Source organism: Somniosus microcephalus, chromosome 23 (genome assembly GCF_052327205.1).
Source record: "Somniosus microcephalus isolate GS21.2 chromosome 23, FLI_Smic_1.0, whole genome shotgun sequence".
Lineage (NCBI taxonomy): Eukaryota > Metazoa > Chordata > Chondrichthyes > Squaliformes > Somniosidae > Somniosus > Somniosus microcephalus.
The window spans coordinates 15,270,674-15,289,663 of NC_141009.1; the positions used below are offsets into that span (position 1 = coordinate 15,270,674).

At 47.6% G+C, this 18,990-nt stretch overlaps 1 protein-coding gene across 1 annotated transcript in view; it reads right to left on the reverse strand.

Moving 5' to 3' along the window:
* The window catches only part of LOC147101676 (hemicentin-1-like), a 395,279-nt gene that overhangs the window by 118,263 nt on the left and 258,026 nt on the right, over positions 1–18,990 (reverse strand). Inside the window, exons 55-61 of the mRNA XM_085965457.1 lie at positions 9,882–10,069; positions 9,619–9,715; positions 8,642–8,803; positions 6,798–6,911; positions 5,993–6,195; positions 4,932–5,013; positions 3,367–3,498 (exon numbers count right to left, since the gene is read on the reverse strand). Of these exons, the coding sequence (XP_085821583.1) occupies positions 3,367–3,498; positions 4,932–5,013; positions 5,993–6,195; positions 6,798–6,911; positions 8,642–8,803; positions 9,619–9,715; positions 9,882–10,069 (978 nt within the window). The remainder of the gene's footprint in view (positions 1–3,366; positions 3,499–4,931; positions 5,014–5,992; positions 6,196–6,797; positions 6,912–8,641; positions 8,804–9,618; positions 9,716–9,881; positions 10,070–18,990) is intronic.

Sequence of the window (18,990 nt, forward strand, 5' to 3'; positions counted from 1 at the left end):
CACTAATCTAATTATTTTGAAATGAATCAATAGTTTCACCTCCACTCACCTATCGGGAATCCATTCCATGTATTGATCAATCTTTGTGTTGAAAAAGAACTTCCAGATATCCGTTCTAAGTTTGTCTTTTTACCAGCTCCAACCTGTCTCTCCCTGCTCTAACTGGCAATTTTAGTCTAAAAATAATTTTCCGAATTTACCGTTTTGATACCATGCGCTCCAGCTTTTCTTTACCTGTTTCCCCTTAAGGTAACAGGTAAAGTTACCTGTTGGTGTGCAAATCCATGGGTGCTTACTGCCCTCACCCATGTGTAAACCTGGATGGTGAGTGCACCTCAGTTAGTGGGAACACAAAAGGCGAAATACTGTGGAAGCTGGAAATCTGGAAATACTCAGCAGGTCAGGCACTGTCTGCGGAGAGAGAAACAGAGTTAATGGCCCAGAAATTCGGGTCCCCACGGGTGAGTACGCACAGGGTACTCACGCGTAAGCCCAACGAAAGTGCCAGTTTTGTGCATGCACTGCGCATGCACGGGAAACCGGCACTTCCGTTCCCCTGAAAGAAGGGGTTCAGTGGTCGAACGCGTGCGCTGGAGAGGCAGCGCGTGCACATCGAACTTACGTTTTTTTTTGCAGGTTTTTCCGGGAGGGTAAGTCTCCAGCAGTTACACTTTTAAAAAGCAGGCGCAAGGTAAGTGGTGAATTAATTAAAATTAAAACATTTTTTCCACAGGTTTATTATTTTTAAATACTTTAAAGAAAGGTAAGTTTATTTTTAGTCCCGTTAGAAAATATAATTAATTTTTTCAAAAATTTAAATTATTGTTTAAAATAGTTGTTTCATGTAATTTATAGTTATTTTTAAAATGTGATGTTTTTTTAAAATTCATTTGAAGTTTTGGGGCTTATAGTATTTATAGGTTTGACAGCTCTTCCTGAATGAAGCATTCCCTGCTACCATTGGCTCTCCATGGCCCACATGATCCCAGGGGATGCATCGAACTAACTGCGCCCCTGGATACGCAAGCACTGCGCGCCGGCAGTTGAAGGAGGCCCAGGATCGGAATCCCACGCGGGCCCACAGCTCAATGGCCGGCGCGCTAGGTAAGTGCAGGTCGGAGGCTTACACCCGCGGGAAGCCCCCGACCCAAATTTCTGGGCCAATGATTCAGGTCTGAGACCCTTCGTCAGAACTGGAACTTTTTCGGACAGCAGGTACTGGTAATGATTCCGCTGTGGCCATTTACACCTCCTCTAGACCTCGCACCATCATCCCTGTTGTCATTTAATCTCTCCTGCCTTCCACCCTATCACAGACCTTCCCTTTTGTTCTTTCCTCCCCGCCCCTTCTTTCCCTGCCTCTGTACTTGCTTAAAACCTGTTCTCTTTAACATTTTCCAGTTCTGACGATGGGTCACAGACCTGAAACGTTAACTCTGTTTCTCTCTCCACAGACACTGCCTGACCTGCTGAGTATTTCCAGCATTTTCTGTTTATATTTCAAATAGTGGGAACCCTGGCTGATAATTTCCTTTTCCTAGCCTGTGGCCAATGGAAGTTGTCCATTGCCGCCCAGCTGTGATCACTAAGCAGCACACACCTGGCTGTTGCAACACAAGCTCGATGGTACCCCTTGGCGTTGTCCTATATTGGGACCATGGCCCTTTGCCTAGGTTTCCCCAAGAACAAAAAAATCTTAGAGGCAGAGGGGCAGTGAGCAGTCCAGAAATAGCAGAGACAAAAACTCAATGTATTACTATTCATACATAAATACTGTGGCAACAAGAGCAGGTCAGAGGCTGGGTATTCTGTGGCGAGTGTCTCATCTCCTGACTCCCCAAAGCCTTTCCACCATCTACAAGGCACAAGTAAGGAGTGTGATGGAATACTCTCCACTTGCCTGGATGAGTGCAGCTCCAACAACACTCAAGAAGCTCGACACCATCCAGGGCAAAGCAGCCCACTTGATTGGCACCCCATCCACCACCTTAAACATTCACTCCCTCCACCACCGGCGCACCGTGGCTGCAGTGTGTACCATCTACAAGATGCACTGCAGCAACTCGCCAAGGCTTCTTCGGCAGCACCTACCAAACCCGCGACCTCTTCCACCTAGAAGGACAAGGGCAGCAGGCGCATGGGAACACCACCACCTCCAAGTCCCCCTCTCCAAGTTGCACACCATCCTGACTTAGAAGTATATCGGCTGATCCTTCATCGTCGCTGGGTCAAAATCCTGGAACTCCCTCCCTAACAGCACTGTGGGAGTACTTTCACCACATGGACTGCAGCAGTTCAAGAAGGCAGCGGCTCACCACCACCTTCTCAAGGGCAATTAGGGATGGGCAATAAACGCTGGCCTTGCCAGCGATGCCCAGATCCCACAAAGCGAATACATTTTTTCATAGCAAAAACCTGTTGGTGCACCAATATCAGAAGAATAATAATAAGAAAAGACCTTTCGCCCCATTAAGCCCGCTCTTTCCATAGACCTTGCACAATCAATCAAGTCCATCTTGGATTCGACTGCAGCTCTTGAACTGCCTGAGGGAAAGTTTTGTTAAAGTACTCTAATCCCCAAACTTTCATCTCTTCTTGAAGCTCCATGGTTCCATGGCCTGCTGCACTAAAGGTGACCTTCCCCCTTCACTCCGCACCACCTCTCGATTTATCCAACTACAGGCAGCAGCACCAGAACCATTGCGTCCCATGGAAAACCTGGCCATCTCGCCTAGATTTATTCAGTAATCACAGAATCCCCACAGTGCAGATAGAGGCCATTTCGGCCCATCGAGCCTGCACCGACACATATCCCACCCTATCTCCGTAACCCCACGTATTTAATCCCCTAACACTAAGGGTCAATTTATCATAGCCAAATCAACCTAACCCGCACATCTTTGGACTGTGGGAGGAAACCGGAGCACCCGGAGGAAACCCACGCAGACACAGGGAGAATGTGCAAACTCCACACAGACAGTCGCCCGAGGCCGGATTTGAACCCGGGTCCCTGGCGCTGTGAGGCAACAGTGCTCACCACTATGCCACCAGGTAATGTGCCACCAGGATCAATGCCGTTCCACATTTTTTTAAAAAGAAGAAAAAAACGTTATTATTACATCGAATATACAGCACAGATACAGGTCATTCGGCCCAACTACTCTGTGCTGGTGTTTTGTACTCCACACGAGTCTCCTCCCATTCCATCTGCCTCTTTCAGCATTATCTTTCTGTTCCCTTTTCGCTCATGTACTCGTCTAGTTTCCCTTTGAAAGCATCCAAGCTGTTTGCCTCAACCACTTCCGGTGGTAGCGAGCGTCACCTTCTAACCGCTCTAATGACGATGCTGGCCACGCCCAGTCCTACCTATTGGTTCTCCATCTTTGAGCCAAGTGACGGTGGGTGGTGGAACTCCCGACGCATGGCACGACAGAACAAGGGCACTGCCAGCTGTCTGGTTAACAACCTCCCGGGAGGGCTCTTCAAATGTTGGTGGGGCTGAAATAAGGGAGAAGAATCAATAATATAAAAATGAGGACTAGCTTGGACATTTGCAGTAAAAACCCAAGACAACAATTTGGTCCTTTTTCCCATTTTCACCATCTTGTCACCCCCCCCCCCTTGCCAACTTGTCAACACTTACATTCTATGCTCTTATTTTTATGAAAGTTGATCCAAATTCAATTTTTTTAAAAATTAAATGATTGATGTGTTCAAATAAAAATTAAAAAATGAATGAAAATGTTTGTCTTGAATGGTGGCCAATTAAAAGGCAAAGTTACAGCACAGCATGTGGGCTGTTGATCTCGGCCACACCATTGGGTGGTAACATCAACCAGAGCCCAATGGAAGAGGGGGGAGAATTGGCAGTCGAGTCATTCCAGGCTGTATTACTGCACCTTGGGGCGGCGTCAGCAGTGGCTTTTGAGAAGAATGCCCAGCCCACGTTCCAAACAGAGGAATGATGCTCGACAGAAGATACCAACTAACACAGGGAAGACTGGGAGGAGGTTGATTTTAACCCAGGGTGGGTGAGGGGCAGGGCGAGCGCTGCCACATGTTTCAGGCCTGGGGTAATTTAACGCCCAGGCCTCGTTAAAACGTCGTTGGTCCGCCTCCTGCCTGGCACAGGAGGGAAGAGGGAACAGAGAGGCTGCGGGCAGGCGAAGATCGGGGGTGTGGCGGGGAGGGGCAAAGGCCAAAGGCCACCCGCTGGCTACCAGGTAAGTGACGGAGGGGTTTTTGGGAGGGTCTTGTGGAAGGGAAGGGGGAGGAGACCGGGTCAGGGGAGGCTGCGACTTTCCTTGTGGGAACTGGAGGAACACTCCTGCTCCTGGTGGCCCCACAAAGAAAACTTTTTTCACTTGCCTGGAGGGCTTCTCCGTCTTTCCCACCAGCTGCCGACCTGCTTCAAAGTCGAGCGGGAAAGCCTTGGCGACTTCCCTGCTCAGGCCCCGGTTAAAATGCCAGTGGAGCCCTTTTGATGTCATACGACGCCCGAGTCTGGCAGGGACTTCATATGTCACCAAAACCAGCGGCGTTAAAATCAGAGCTCAGCAGGAACGGAGCGGGAAATGGAGCCGCCCCACTTTAACCGCTCGCCCGCGCCATTCCCGCCAAGCAGGGCGAGTTAAAATTCCGCCCAGGAAGCTAAGAGTTCGGAAAACCCAAATCCAACATCCTAGTGCATTCATGGCATAGCATGTATGTCCACCAATGTCATAGCAGGACGGAAGCATGGAACATGAAAAAGGCCATTTGGCCCATCAAGCCTGATCCTTCCACAGGTACAATCCACCTCAGCATGGGTTCTACCCCAGCTGTTCAATCTCCTGAAGGCAGTTCTGCATAAGAAGCTCCCAAAGACGTGACAAAAAACGCTTGAGTGTAATAAACAGTTGTCTGAAGCCAAATGTGCTTCCCATGCTTACAGTGCACACTCAGCCTGAAGGTCCTTTTCATGTGTCCGGCCAGGTTGGTAACTTTACACATATAGTGTCCAGAATCTGTAATCTAAAACCAGATGGAGCAAAAAATTAAGAAGTTAGCAGAGGGCAAAATAATAGGAAGCAGTGTGTGAGACAGGGAACAAGTGGAAAATTCAATCACAGTAGTATCAATAAAATTAAGAAACACAAGAAAGGATGTCACAGAAAGAGAGTGAGAGGTTGGAGGTTAGAGGTATGGGAAAGAATCACGCATCAGATGACAAGCTTTTTCTTGTATCCTGTCCAGGAGTTTGAGAGGAGGGGCTGGAAGAGCTTTCCCATACATCAGAGCAGTATTCAGCACACGGGCTTTATGGAGAGTTAAGGATTGTTCAGGATGGGAAAAAATGCTTGGTGTGGAAGAGGAAACTGAGCTTCTAGGAGGCAGCATCACAGTGCATGGGATGTGGGAGGTCCATTGGAAATCAAAGAAGATAGTAGAGCCACTGTATATAAAGAAATGCTAATGCTGTCACCCAAATCTTCAAAAATATTGGTATGTACTGCGGGGTGTGAGTGTGTATTTGTGTGTTCCAGACCATTTTACACCTAGCCATGTAAAAGAATGTTAACCCAACAAACAAATGTAAGATGAATATAACTCGCCATCAACAACTACTTGTATTTATATAGCGCCTTTAACATAGTAAAACGTCCCAAGGTGCTTCACAGCAGACAAAACTTGACACCGAGCCACATAAGAAGTTATTAGGGCAGATGACCAAAAGCTTGGTCAAAGAGGTCAGTTTTAAGGAGCATCTCAAAAGGAGGAAAGAGAGGCGGAGAGGTTTAGGGAGGGAATTCCAGAGCTTAGGGCCCAGGCAGCTGAAGGCACAGCTGCCAATGGTGGAGTGAATAAAATTGGGGATGCTCAAGAGGCCAGAATTAGAGGAGCGCAGATATCTCGGAGGGCTGGAGTAGAGTGGATTACAGAGATAGGGAGGGATACTATACAGTTGAGTTAAATTGCTGCTAACATTTGAAATACCAAACACAGATATTACCTGGGCATCTTCAATTTTGAGTATCTGCCCCTCAGCCAGGGTATGGGCACCATTTGCCAGGGCCAGCTGGTGGTCATTCTTATACCACACAACAGTAGGGACTGGAACTGCTTCTGACTCACATCTGAAGGTGGCCGTCTCTCCGGCACGGACTGTGATGGCCTCAGAGTAACTATCGCCATGGTGTTTAATAGTGGGTGGGGCTTTGAAGGGAAAAAAAATCAAAAAGACATCGATTAGAATGTAATGGAATGCTATCTGCTGCTGTAAATAGAGGCAATGGCTAATAAACGAACCGTAATATTCTTAAATGTTCACTGCACCAGAGTTACAAATATTTCTCTATCAGGTTCTGTAGAGACTGCCCAAAATGTTCCAGAATCCGGACACCCTGAGGGAGGCTTACCAAAAGCGCAACCTGGGCCCAGGCATTTCCGGACTCAGCATGTGTTTCTATGTCCGAAGTCCAGAAATATCGCAACCTGGGCTTGGGCGTTTCCGGACTTCGGACATCAGAAACACGTTCCGAAGTCCGGAAAAACACGAAAACCGGCTCAGCCTCGGTCCCGAGGTTGCCGGATTCGGGACGTTCTACTTGTACTACAGCTGATCTAGGGAGTGCTTGATGGAGCAATGTAGGGGGAGCTTTACTATGGATCTAACTGTGCTGTGCCTAACCTGAGAGCCCTTGATGCTGACCTTAGATATTTTGCTGGTGTTGCTCTTATAGCAACAGATTTGTTGCTATATGTCCTTTTATGTATATATTCCCCACCTTTCACACGGAGTTGGTTTTGTCACTCACTGTATACGTGGAGGTGGATGTGCTTCTCATCTCTCCCCGCTGCATTGGTAGCAATACAAACGTATTTGCCATTGTGTTGCATCTTTGCTCTGGGAATTTGAAGGATATGACCACCTGGAATGGAAATGGGAAGAGATCAGATGAGAGATTATGCAACTGTCGTCCAAAGAAATAGTTCAAATGAACACGGAGTAATCTGTTCCGTTAAGAAGTGGAAATTGAGCTGTGTTCTTTGGGTTAATCAAGAACTCTTTGTGATTGATTTCAGCCTTCAGAATTTCCTCTTGTGTATCCAACAATCCTTCTACGTTCTAGGTCTCCAGATCGAAGAGAATGCACCCTGCTATGTCTTATTTGCTTTCAATAACTATGTTCAAATAAGCATGGTAGGCCTATCATTTTTAAACATGAATAGTTAGAGGAAACGTCCATCTTCCCTCCCCCTTCTTGAGGCACTGACCCATGGTAGAATATGGTTCCATGGGTACTGGCCACTCTCTGGTAGCTCACCCAATCCTTTATATGTGAGTCTGAACACTCGAGTATTAGCAGGATTGAACCATGGGAGCAGTGTAACCAAACCAATCCTCTCCTCACCCAATGACCACACGCACGTCTTCCAGCAAGGGTCACTGAGTGTCAACTGGAAGCAGGAATCCTGGTTATCTTACCAGCCCTGGTGGCACCCCGACTGCAGCCTACCTGAGCCTAGCTACCTCAGCACAGGCTGGGAATTGAATGAGATGCTTCCCTGGTTAGTATGGTTGAGTTCACACTGACCTCTGCATTCACTCACTGAGCAATGGGGGAGCTGTAGGAGTTCTGATTTTTAATCAACTCCAGGCTTCAACCTAATCCAAGATTGAATGAAAAATGAATAACTTTATTAAGGTTTAAAACATCTTCAAATATACCATCTCCATGGTCTATACTCCTGGATCTGACCAATTGCCTAATTGATACATGGGTCAGGTATTACAGAAATGTTGCCAAGTGTCAACTGTGGCTCAGTGGGCAGCACTCCTGTCTCTGAGTCAGAAGGTTGTGAATTCAAATCCCACTCTATAGACTTGAGCACAGAAATTTAGGCTGACACTCCAGTGCAGTGCTGAGGAAGTGCTGCACTGTCAGAGGTGCTGTCTTTTGGATGAGACACTAAACCGAGGCTCCATCTGTGTTCGCAGGTGGACGTAAAAGATCCCATGGCCACTATTTCAATGAAGAGCAGGGGGAGTTCTCCCCGGTGTCCTGGCCAATATTTATCCCTCAATCAACATCTAAAACAGATTATCTGGTCATTATCACATTGCTGTTTGTGGGACCTTGCTGTGCGCAAATTGGCTGCCGTGTTTCCTACATTACAACAGTGACCACTTCAAAAGTACTTCATTGGTTGTAAAACACTTTGGGATGTCCTGAGGTTATGAAAGGCGCTATATAAATGCAAGTTCTTTCTTCTTACTCAAAATCATATGAAACACACTGAACTAAGGGAACATTTGTAATGCTCATCTTATATCACAACAGGAGCCCATAAAAAGTGTGCTTATAATAAATTGTTTGCATGGATAATGTACCTTACGGACTTGTCTAAGTGGTATGGAGAGAGATACCTGTATTACTAGTACTCCTTATCTGTCCTCTCTTGTGTTTTGAGCATTCAATAAGCTCGGCAGATGCAGCTGGGAACAACCATTTTGTGAAGAATCGCCTCCTCCGTGACACCATGAATAGGGGATGGTGGGCCATGGACAGCACTCTCAGACGATGATGTCACTCGAGAGGTCAAAGGTGGTTCTGCGTTACTCGCGCCCCCCCTCCCCTATTTCTCATGAACATCTCACCTGGCAGGATGAGGATGTCGGTGCTGAACTGCAGCAAGTGTCCGTCTTTGTACCATGTGATGTCTGCTGCCGGAACTGCTCGGGATTCACATGTTAACCAAATGGGGCTGTTCGCCACAACATTTGCGTTCTCTGGATTTGGGCCAAGTATGGTGGGAGGCACTGTACAAAAAAAGAGCAGGACCAGATGTGAATTGGGACTGGCTAATCGCTATTCAATCCCAGCACCAACACCGAGCTACACATTTCAGGGGATTTATGGCCTTTAGGATTTTCTCCCTTCACCTTTGGAATAGAATTTTTCAGGAATGTAAACATTAATTCACAATCAAAATTCAATATTTATATTTTCCTTCTTTAATGCAGCGATTATTTTTTTTCCTCACAGAGGCAGGCACAGAGTAGACTTGAGTTCTTGGGAAAGAATTAGTTGGAGTCAGAGGTGGTGCAATAAGTCTTGATTTTAGTACAGTGAAGATGCAGGAACATGTGTCTGGAGATCAGGAGGAATGAGGAAGGAGAGTTCAGAGGACGCATCGCCAGAGGCGTATTGATAAAAGAGAGAGAGAGACAAGAAAGGAGAGAGAGAGAGAGAGAGAGAGAGAGAGTTTGAAGACTCAAGATGAGGGTGACTGGAGGTGAAAAAGATCATCGATCAAATGAAAATAAGAGAACTGATCCATTCAGCTCCATACACCTGGGTCTATCGTACAGCAGTGGGAAGCCCTAATTACCTAAGTTAATGTACCTGACTCAGTATGAATACATGAAAGCTACTCCTTAAACTTCTCTACTTTGACTTTGTGTCCACATTTTTTCCCTATGCCTCTGTGAAGTGCTTTGGGACGTTTTTCTATGTGAAAAAGCACTACATGAATTCAAGTTTCTGTTGCTGGCATGTCACTGCCACGGACGCTGACGCCTCAATGCAGCGTAAGCTGTAAATCATGTCCTCAAAATGGAGCAGAGATCATTACCTTGAACATGAAGGCTGAAAAGCTTCTCTGTGGTTCCCGCTGGGTTTTCTGCTATACAGTTGTAGCCAGCTGTGTCAGACACCTGCACCGAGTGAATCTACGAGGAAAAAGCACAACGAACGGTGTGTGATTCAACTTCAAATCAGAAGCCAGACTCGGCACAGACCAGGGATGGAGAGATTCCGCCACAGTGGTATATGGACTTGATTCCAAGGGAGATAATCCAATATAATTATTATTCATCCGATTTCCAGAGCGCTCACCTGTAGAATGCTGCCCCCATCCAGAAGCTGGTGTCTGTGGTCAGTAGTGATGGGTAGGCCGGCTCTGAGCCAGGAGACGGAAGGCGGCGGGTTCCCGTCTGCCTCACAACGCAGTTGAACTGTTTTGTTGACAATCAACACCAGCTCCTCACCAAACTCCTCACGCTCTGCATGAATAACAGGAGGGACTAGAGAAAGGGAGATAAGAATGAATGCGTGAGAGGGGGTTGGTTACTGTTAGAGAAAGCAGACAACCGCTACATAAAAAAAACATTTACAGTAAACTCTTGTTTAAACGACACTTAATCATCTGGAATACTTTAATAACCGGCAAAATAGATAACCGGTAATCTTGCCGAATCCATCCAGCACTCGTTTTGCCGAGTCCGAGTCTCCTGCGGTGGCCGAGTTAGTCAGTGGTTTTTATTTTTGTTTGTGTTAAAAATGGCCTACCTCTCTGTTATCCAGAATTTTTCATCAACCGGCACCATCCTGGTCCCATGGGTGCCGGATAAGAAAGAGTTTACTGTAATTCTTTTAATGATGACTTACTGCCGACTAAGAGTGGGATTTGTTGCCTGAATGGTATGAATTCAACAATTACAGGTTTGGTCTGAAATACTGACCCGTTTGTCCAATTTGATTCATTTTGACCGTCTTTTCAGAAAGTGGGATACAATTGATTAGAGGCAAAACTCGGTCCCTCTGCGCGTGCGTGCCACCGTTAAACAACATCCATTTATGTAGCAACTTTAATGTAAGGAGAATCCCAAATGCACTTCACAGAATAAATGTGTGAGGAAACGGAATGCCAGGCCAGGAAAAGAGAGATTGAGGGGTGATCAAAATCTGGCTTTGAAGAGGCTTTTTAAAAGTAGGGAAAGTAGGGAGGCAGAGAGCTGTAGGCAGGGAATTCCCAAGGGTAGGACCCAAGTGGCTAAAAGTCTACTATTGATGGTGAGGCGAAGAGAGTGGGGGTTGCACAAGAGGCCAGAATCAGGGAAACAGTGTGTTCGGGGGAGGGGGCTGGGCATAGGGCTGAAGGAGGATTTGGAGATAGGGTGGGTGAAGCTGTTGAGGTACTTAAAGACAGGGATTTTAAATGCAAGACTTTAGGGGACAGGGAGCCAGTATAGGTCAGTAATGGTCTACTTGTTGTGGGGGATGTTACATTGTTATAGTATCACATCGTTAAATGGAACTACTTTGGTATGGAACTACTTTGGTATGGTGTAGTTATATTACTATGTGGCACACTGTGCACGGGCAGTGCACAGTGCAGCGTCGGACATCTTGTATCACTCCGCACCATGCGGCAGCAGAAAAACAAAGCAAGAATACAGCTAAGTAAAAGCAGTAACTAAAATGAGCTAAAGGTGTCTGTATTATTTATAGTATAAGAACACAAGGAGACACAACAGGGGACGGTGGGGATCTGGCTGGAACTGCATAAAGGTCAACAAAGACCTGACTTTGCAGTTACCTGCCTGAGCCCCAGAGATGATATCCCATCACAGGCAGCCCACTGGGAGCTACCCAGTTTTTTTTTTCATTCCTGGGATGTGGGCGTCGCTGGCAAGGCCATCATTTATTGCCCAACCCTGATTGCCCTCGAGAAGGTGTTGGTGAGCCGCCTGCTTGAAGCGCTGCAGTTCTGGAGGATCTAGATGCATGGGAGGAGGGGGAACACTCACTGGAGCCTTGTGTGCATCCAATTTCCCTATTAGGCGACGGGGGCGCAATAATTCCAAGAGATGTGGACAGAACTTGCTCTTCACGTCCTCGGGCATTGCCCAAAGCATTTCACAGCCAATAAATTGCTTTTGAAGTGTAGTCGCCGCTGTTATGTAGGCCAAAGTGGCAACCAATTTTCCACACAGCAAGCTCCCACAAACTGCAATGAAACAAGTGAGCAGACAATCTGTTTCAGTGATGTAGAGATTAATGATGGCCAGGACACTGGGGGGGGGGGGGCGTGGGGAACGGGGGACACTCTCCTACTCTTCCCCAAATGGTTCTACGGGATCTTTCACAACTGCCTGGGCAGGCAGAAGGGAGCCACAGTTTAACTGCTCATCCAAAAGATAATGAAGTGCTCCCTCAGTGCTGCACTGAAGTGTCAGCCTCGTTCACAGGTTCCCAAACTGGGGGGGGCAGCACTGAGGTTTTCAGGGTGGAGGGGCGGCGGCCGGGGGGGTGGGGAGGGGGCTTGTGTGGCGGACGCTCGCTGTAACTCACTAATTTCACCATTGGTGACACTGTTGCACTCCCCTCAACTCTCAGGCTGATTCCCAACTCCGCGCTCTCCAAAACTCAGGCACTGCTGCGAACAATTCCCGCTTACAGATACTTTCAATACTCCTCAGCTTAAACGGGTGTCATTCAGTTAGAAAAAAAGAAATGCTGTTTGCCTCCTGGTCTGTACATCCGTGCAGCGTAAATGTATTTTGGGGAGTGCTCCTGAGACCTGGCGGTCCCCGCTCCCATCGAGAAATAAATTAATATTAACATCGTCTGACACGCCATGCCAAATATCTGCTGCGCTGTGAAACGGCCGTTCTCTTTTGTCTCTGCATCGAAGGCTTCATGAGCCCTTGGGCCTCGTGATGTTTAGAGGGAATAGATAAACAACCATCCTTTAAAAACCTGGCCTCAAAATTACTTTATTGCCCACTGCTCTACCCCTTTCTAATGCTGAACCTTTATAAAGTGCTGGTTAGGCCACAACTGGAGTATTGCATCCAGTTCTGGTCACCACACTTTAGGAAAGATGTGAAGGCCCTTGAGAGGGTGCAGAGGAGGTTTACCAGAATGGTTCTGGGGATGGGGGATCTTAGCTACAAGGACAGGTTGGAGAAGCTGGATTTGTTTTCATTAGAGCAAAGGAGGTTGCGGGGTGATTTGATAGAGGTGTACAAGATTATGAAGGGTTTGGATAGGCTAGACGGGGAAAGGCTGTTCCCACTAGCTGATGGTACAAGGACTAGGGGACACAGATTTAAGGTTTTGGGCAAGAGATACAGGGGGAATGTGAGGGGAAAAAAAATTACGAAGCGAGTGGTGAGGACCTGGAACTCGCTGCCGACGGAAGTGGTGGAAGCGGAGACACTCAATGTTTTCAAGGGGAGACTAGATAGGCACTTGAGGGAAATAAACTTGCAGGACTACGGGGATAGAACGGGGGAATGGGACTGACTGGATTGCTCTACAGAGAGCTGGCACAGACTCGATGGGCCGAATGGCCTCCTTCTGTGCCGTTATGACTCTATGGGGGAAAAATTCGGTATTGCCCCATTTGGGGCGCCGTTATCAGCCGTGCGCAAAGTTTAGTGCCTGGCGCTATTTATCGCCTCCGGCAGCAAACTTGGCTTTTATCGCCCCTGGAGGTGATTGGAGCGCTAAACAGGCGCTTCACACCTGTCTTAAGGCGCAAAGGCTGAGGAGTGAGGCGTTACCTCAGAGTGCTGGCGAAGCAAGGAAGGGCAAATCAAAATAAACCTGCAAAGTGCTGCTCAGTACTCAAAATTCCTTCACACAGCGTTGAATCTCTCCAGAAGTCTCTCTCTCTCTCTCTCTCTCTCAGAATGCGTGGTGCAAAAATGTCACCGTCAAAAAAAGGCAGGAAGCGGTCGCCTTTAAATAGCGCTCCCCCAGTCCCTTTCTGACAGCACAACGCTCCCCTCAACCTGTCGTTGCTAGCGGCAGGCGGTAAGGCAGGGGGCGCCACTCAATATCCGGTTCGGGGCGCTAACCGGGCGTTGTGCACTCGACTGACGTCACAATCTGCCGGCGCAGGAGATCGTGGCGGTAGTGTTTAGCGCCGCCGCAAAATGTCTAGTTAATTTCGCGAGCGGCACAAACATCGCCGCGCCCGGGCGCTAGTTGCTTTGCGCCCCAATTGGCGCCCTCTTAAGGCGCTAACGGGAGACGCAAACAACTGAATTTTTCCCCCCATGACTCTAATTAAAATGTCTTTTGCCCTGCTTGGACTTTGTGTTGCTGCTTGCTTGGCATGATCTCAAATTGAGAGATAAATGAATAATTGCATCTGCACTCATGGGTCCTCGATATTTGAGCAAAAATATTCAACTTATATTTTCCCTCCTCCAATGTAACCCAACGATTCATTACTCCCTGTTCAAACCAAGCTGACCACAGACCCATTCTAGTTCCGTCTGCAGAGGATAGTTCATCCTGCACCCGGCTCGTATCCCCAACCCAAAGAGAGGGGAGGCCCGCAGTCTTCCTCCCAGTGAAGTTGTCTACACAGTCACAATGGCCGGAAATTCCTCGGATCTGCTCGGGCTTTCCACCACACTTCTGGCAAAGTAATGTCGGGGGAAGTGGGAGCAGATCTAAGGGATTTCCCGGCCAGTGAGGCCTAATGATATGACTGGACTTCATATTAAAACCCAAAAGTGTAAGGGAGCAGAATTGAAACAGAAGTGACAAAACTGCCGAAGTACTCCGGGTTTCCAGCTATATCTACACTAACATTAAATCCGCAAAAAACTCTTAGAAAGAGATGGGGCCACATGGAATCTCTGGGGGGTGGGGGGTGGGGGCCCTCAGCAAAAAAAGTTTGGGAACCTCTGGCCTGGATTATGTGCTCAAGTCCTGGAGTGTCACTTGAATGGACAACCTTCTGACCCAGAGACGAGAGCGGTACCAGAGCCATTGGAGGCTGCCACTTCCGGCTGGGATTGTCTGGGATCAGTTGCAATTGTTGATTGGTTCGGGACTGGACCAGGTACTGGGGTTTCCAGCTTCACACATACACTGGATGTTATGAGACTTTGGTATCAGGGCTATTTCCAAGACAGTGCATCACTGCACAACAAAAAAAAACAAAGGGCCAGAAATTCGGGTCTCCACGGGTGAGTACGCACTGTGTACTCACGCATAGGGCCAACGAAAGTGTCGGTTTCGTGCATGCACTGTAAACCGGAACTTCCGTTCCCTTGAAGGAAGGGGTTCGAGGGTCAGACGCGTGCGCCAGAGAGGCAGCGCGTACGCCTGGAACTTCCAATTTTTTTCAGGTTTCTCCGGGAGGGTAAGTCTCCAGGAGCTACGCGTTTAAAAAGCAGTCGCAAGGCCTGCTTTTGACAAGGTAAGTGGTGAATTAAGTAAAATTAAAACTTTTTTCCCCACAGGTTTATTATTTTTAAATACTTTAAAGAAAGGTAAGTTTATTTTTAGCCCCGTTGAAAACTGTAATTCATTTTTTCAAAAATTTAAATTATTGTTTAAAATAGTTATTTTATGTAATTTATAGTTATTTTAAAAATGTGATTTAAAGAAAAATTTATTTGAAGTTTTAGTTAGCTTTTGGGGCCAATCTCTATTCATAGATTTGACAGGTCTTCCTGTCAAATTTATGAATGGAGATTCCCTGCTACGATTGGCTCTCCATGGCCCACGTGATCCCAGGAGATGCTTCGAACTAACTGCGCCCCTGGGATACGCAAGCACTGTGCGCCGGCAGCTGGAGGAGGCCCAGGATCAGAATCCCACGCAGGCCCACAGCACAACGGCCGGCGCACTAGGTAAGTGCAGCTTGCACCCGCGGGAAGCCTCCGACCCGAATTTCTGGGCCATTGAGTTAAAAATTAAGTTGCGACATGTGAAAATGAGATAGAAACACTCTGGGCAACAATTCAGGAAACACAGACACCTTCCTGTGCGCACTCCCAGTCGCTCCCGACATACCTAGTGCTATAATTATTGTATTTGGTGATGACTAAGTGGTATTTTCCCACCTGTTTAGGTTTATGGATTTTGGTCTCCCGCCAGTGTGATTTTACAGATGTGTCTTCAATTTTTTGGGGGGGGGTCAGCAGACATGCTCTCTCTGTGGCTGCGCTTACTGGTAGTTGGAGCTCGTTCAACGTGGCTCCTTTCCAAATTCTGAAAGTGTTCAAAAAGAGAACCGTCCTGCTTCTTAAAGGGGAGCCTCAGCGTTGTGCAGCGAGTGCCCTGATGGGGTGCAACTAACCCATAAGCACTCCCAACGGCTAAACGCTACAGATGCTCAGTACCCACTCAATGGGGGCAATTTTGACCTAAGTCGCCTGGGGGGGGGGGGGGATCAGGTGGAACCCCACCCATCGAGTTCAATGGAGAGTAAAATCCGGCTGGGTGTAAATCCAGCGATAATCCCGTCAGGCGAGTCAGCTTAAAATTGCCCCCAATGACTCTGGTAATTTTTTTTTAAACTTGGTATCTCTCTGTCCTCCCACAATCTTGTCAATCCAAAAGGCTTTCAAAACCCAAACTAATGGTTACATTTTTTGATTGACCTCTCTTACCTTTTCCAATCTTTCTTTAGGCCCTTGTCCTTCACTTTGGTATCTCAATAAACAGATAAGACAGATTTTTGAACGGTAAGGGAGTCGAGGGTTATGGGGAGCAGGCAGGGAAGCGGAGTTGTGGCCAAGATCAGATCAGCCATGATCTTATTGAATGGCGGAGCAGGCTCGAGGGGGCCAAATGACCTACTCCTGCTCCTACATCTTATGTTCCTTATGTAAAAGTTGGGCGCGGGGTGGGGTAGTTGATTTGAGTTATTAAACAGTGAAACCGACAGGCCAGGGATATGAAGACCAAGGGTGTCCTGTTAAAGCTTGCAACACTTCCCAGATCTGTTGCTTCTCCCGTTACTTCTCTGCCCTTAGTATGTACAAAATGCATCAGATACCCAGAGGAGGGAAAAGCCTATGGATGTCCTGCGATCAGGACCGACCCAGGTGACAGCAACATGAGGAAACAGATACCATAAAAAGAACCAATGAACTTCACAGACGTTGATCCCCCGGGAGCGCCGCTCCTCGGTCCCCCCTTTCGGGAATTATTCAGAAGTTGCCCCGCCCGGTGTTTGCCCTGACGGTTTAACCCTCAGAGTGCCAAACATAAGCTTACTTTGGCAACTGCTAACAAACTTACTCATCAAGCAGAGTCCTGACCAGTTTTGATACGCGGAAAAAAAAAACCCACCCCCGCAGTTAAAATTAACTTGGCCGCTAGACCTTTAGACCGTCAGCATTTGATTGGCTGAAAAAACTAAGCTTGTGGGGCTGGACATTAGCCAGTCAAGTATTTTTAATGCTGTAACTAGACAGTGGGAACTGCGGAAAGAAAAGAGAGGGGGGAAATAAATCACTTTAAATTTGAAAAACAGGGAACAAAGGTTCAAATTAGAATAAATTACATTAACAAGAAAAAGAAAAACAATATAATATAGAATGGGGAATAGGCAACAAAGAAGCAAGGGCTGATGGAGCGAGTGTAAGCATTTTATTCCAAGATGTGTTTAGTTTAATAGTTTAATGCTAATATCACTGCAATGAGCCAATTCCTGAAATTTTGAGATGTTTTATGACGTAACATTTGTGTTTATTTTTATGGTCTGTGTGCTGAAAAGCAGCCTGGGATGACGGATTCTCCGGCCCCTTTTTTAAAAAAGTTTTACACAAATCAGTCGATCCACAGCCTGCAATATCCCGCCTCTCCGCCCAGCTTGCAGCAAGACATTCTCTCGCTGACCCATTTACTTGCTCCCTGTCCCGCTGAGTTTAATAACATCGAGCCGTGTTACGCAGCTCAACATCTGGAAATCCCAGCCAGTCGGCAGTCATCAGACCCAGCCTCTGACCAGAAGGCGTGAAGTGAAAAGAAACAAACTGGAAATCTGAAGTGGAAACAGAACACGCTGGAAATACACATCAGCTCGAGCGCAGCCCTTCATCCTCGAGGGAGGGTAAGTGACTGGAAGAGAGACAGAGCACGGAATGGCCATGGCCGCCTGCTTAAGTTCTCAAGTGCAGCGTGACGTAAGAAAACTACTAGGCACTTGGTCAGAGTATTAAACAAGGCTTTAATCGACTGTTTCACAACATGGAAGTCTAGTTATCCTTCACTAGTTCCTGTTTACAAAATGTCCCTGAGTAAGCTGGGCCCGTGCCTGAGTATTTATACTCTCCCTGGACAGCGCCACCAGCAGGCCACCCAGTATCTATATATATATATAAAAGTGTGGCGGTACCACTGGTTGTCCCTTACATTGAGACACATAATTCCCTTTAACTTACCTAACTGTATGTACTTAACTTACTTATGTATGTATAATAACTTACCTGTTGGGGCTGTTGCCCCTTTAACTTACCTGTTGGGCCGTTGCCCCTTTAAGAGGTGACCTAACGCGCTGACGTCATGCATCACGTGACACATGCGCGCCGGCCGCCGGCCCGACTCGGTCTTCCAAGACGGCCGCCGGCACAGCCCGGCCTACCGCAACTTCGGCCGCATCGGCCAGCCGACGGGAGCGACGCGATCTCCCGCTCCCGCGGCAAGCACTGGCACAGCCTGGCTTCGCGACCTCGGCCTCAGCAGCCAGCCTCCGTACCGGGGAGATGCACCGAAGCAACGGCGCAGGTCACGGGACCGCCTAAGCGCACGCGAACGTGCTGACATCACGACGCGGTCACGTGACGCCCAAAGCGCGGGAACACACAGCAGAGCGTGATGACGTCATCACGCTCTCCACAGGACTGCGAACTCATTCCTCGTGGAGTCCCCGCTGGGACAAGACCTATACCACGGTGCTCCTACAGTCAGCCATCTTACCTGCCATCTTACCTGATGTAATTAGTCTGTTCCTGTAAATAAACAACTTGTTAATAGTTCGTCGAAGTCTGATATACCTATCAATTCCTCCAATGAAAAGCGACGAGTTAAGATAGTAACTATAGGTTTTTATTGGCTAAATAACAGAGCCCACCCTCGTGGGCGATCGGGTCCAACAAGGAGGAATACCAGCCAGTCGACCACCTTTATACCTGGGCAAGCAGGCGGAGCCATGGGCGGAGTCAGCTGTGGTCAGCCCAGGTACAACAGCGTGACAAGAGGTGAACTTGTGTAGTGACACAACAGTGTAAACAGTGATAACCATAGTGTAACGATATAAACAGTGATAACCATAGTGTAACGATAGTGAACGATAAAAGTGGTTTACCACATTCACCCCTTCTTTAGATTTGAGTCCGGCGGGGTGAAGTGTACTACCAGTTCGGGTATGTCAGTCTGTCCGGAGGCCTCGTAAGTCTTTCTGATC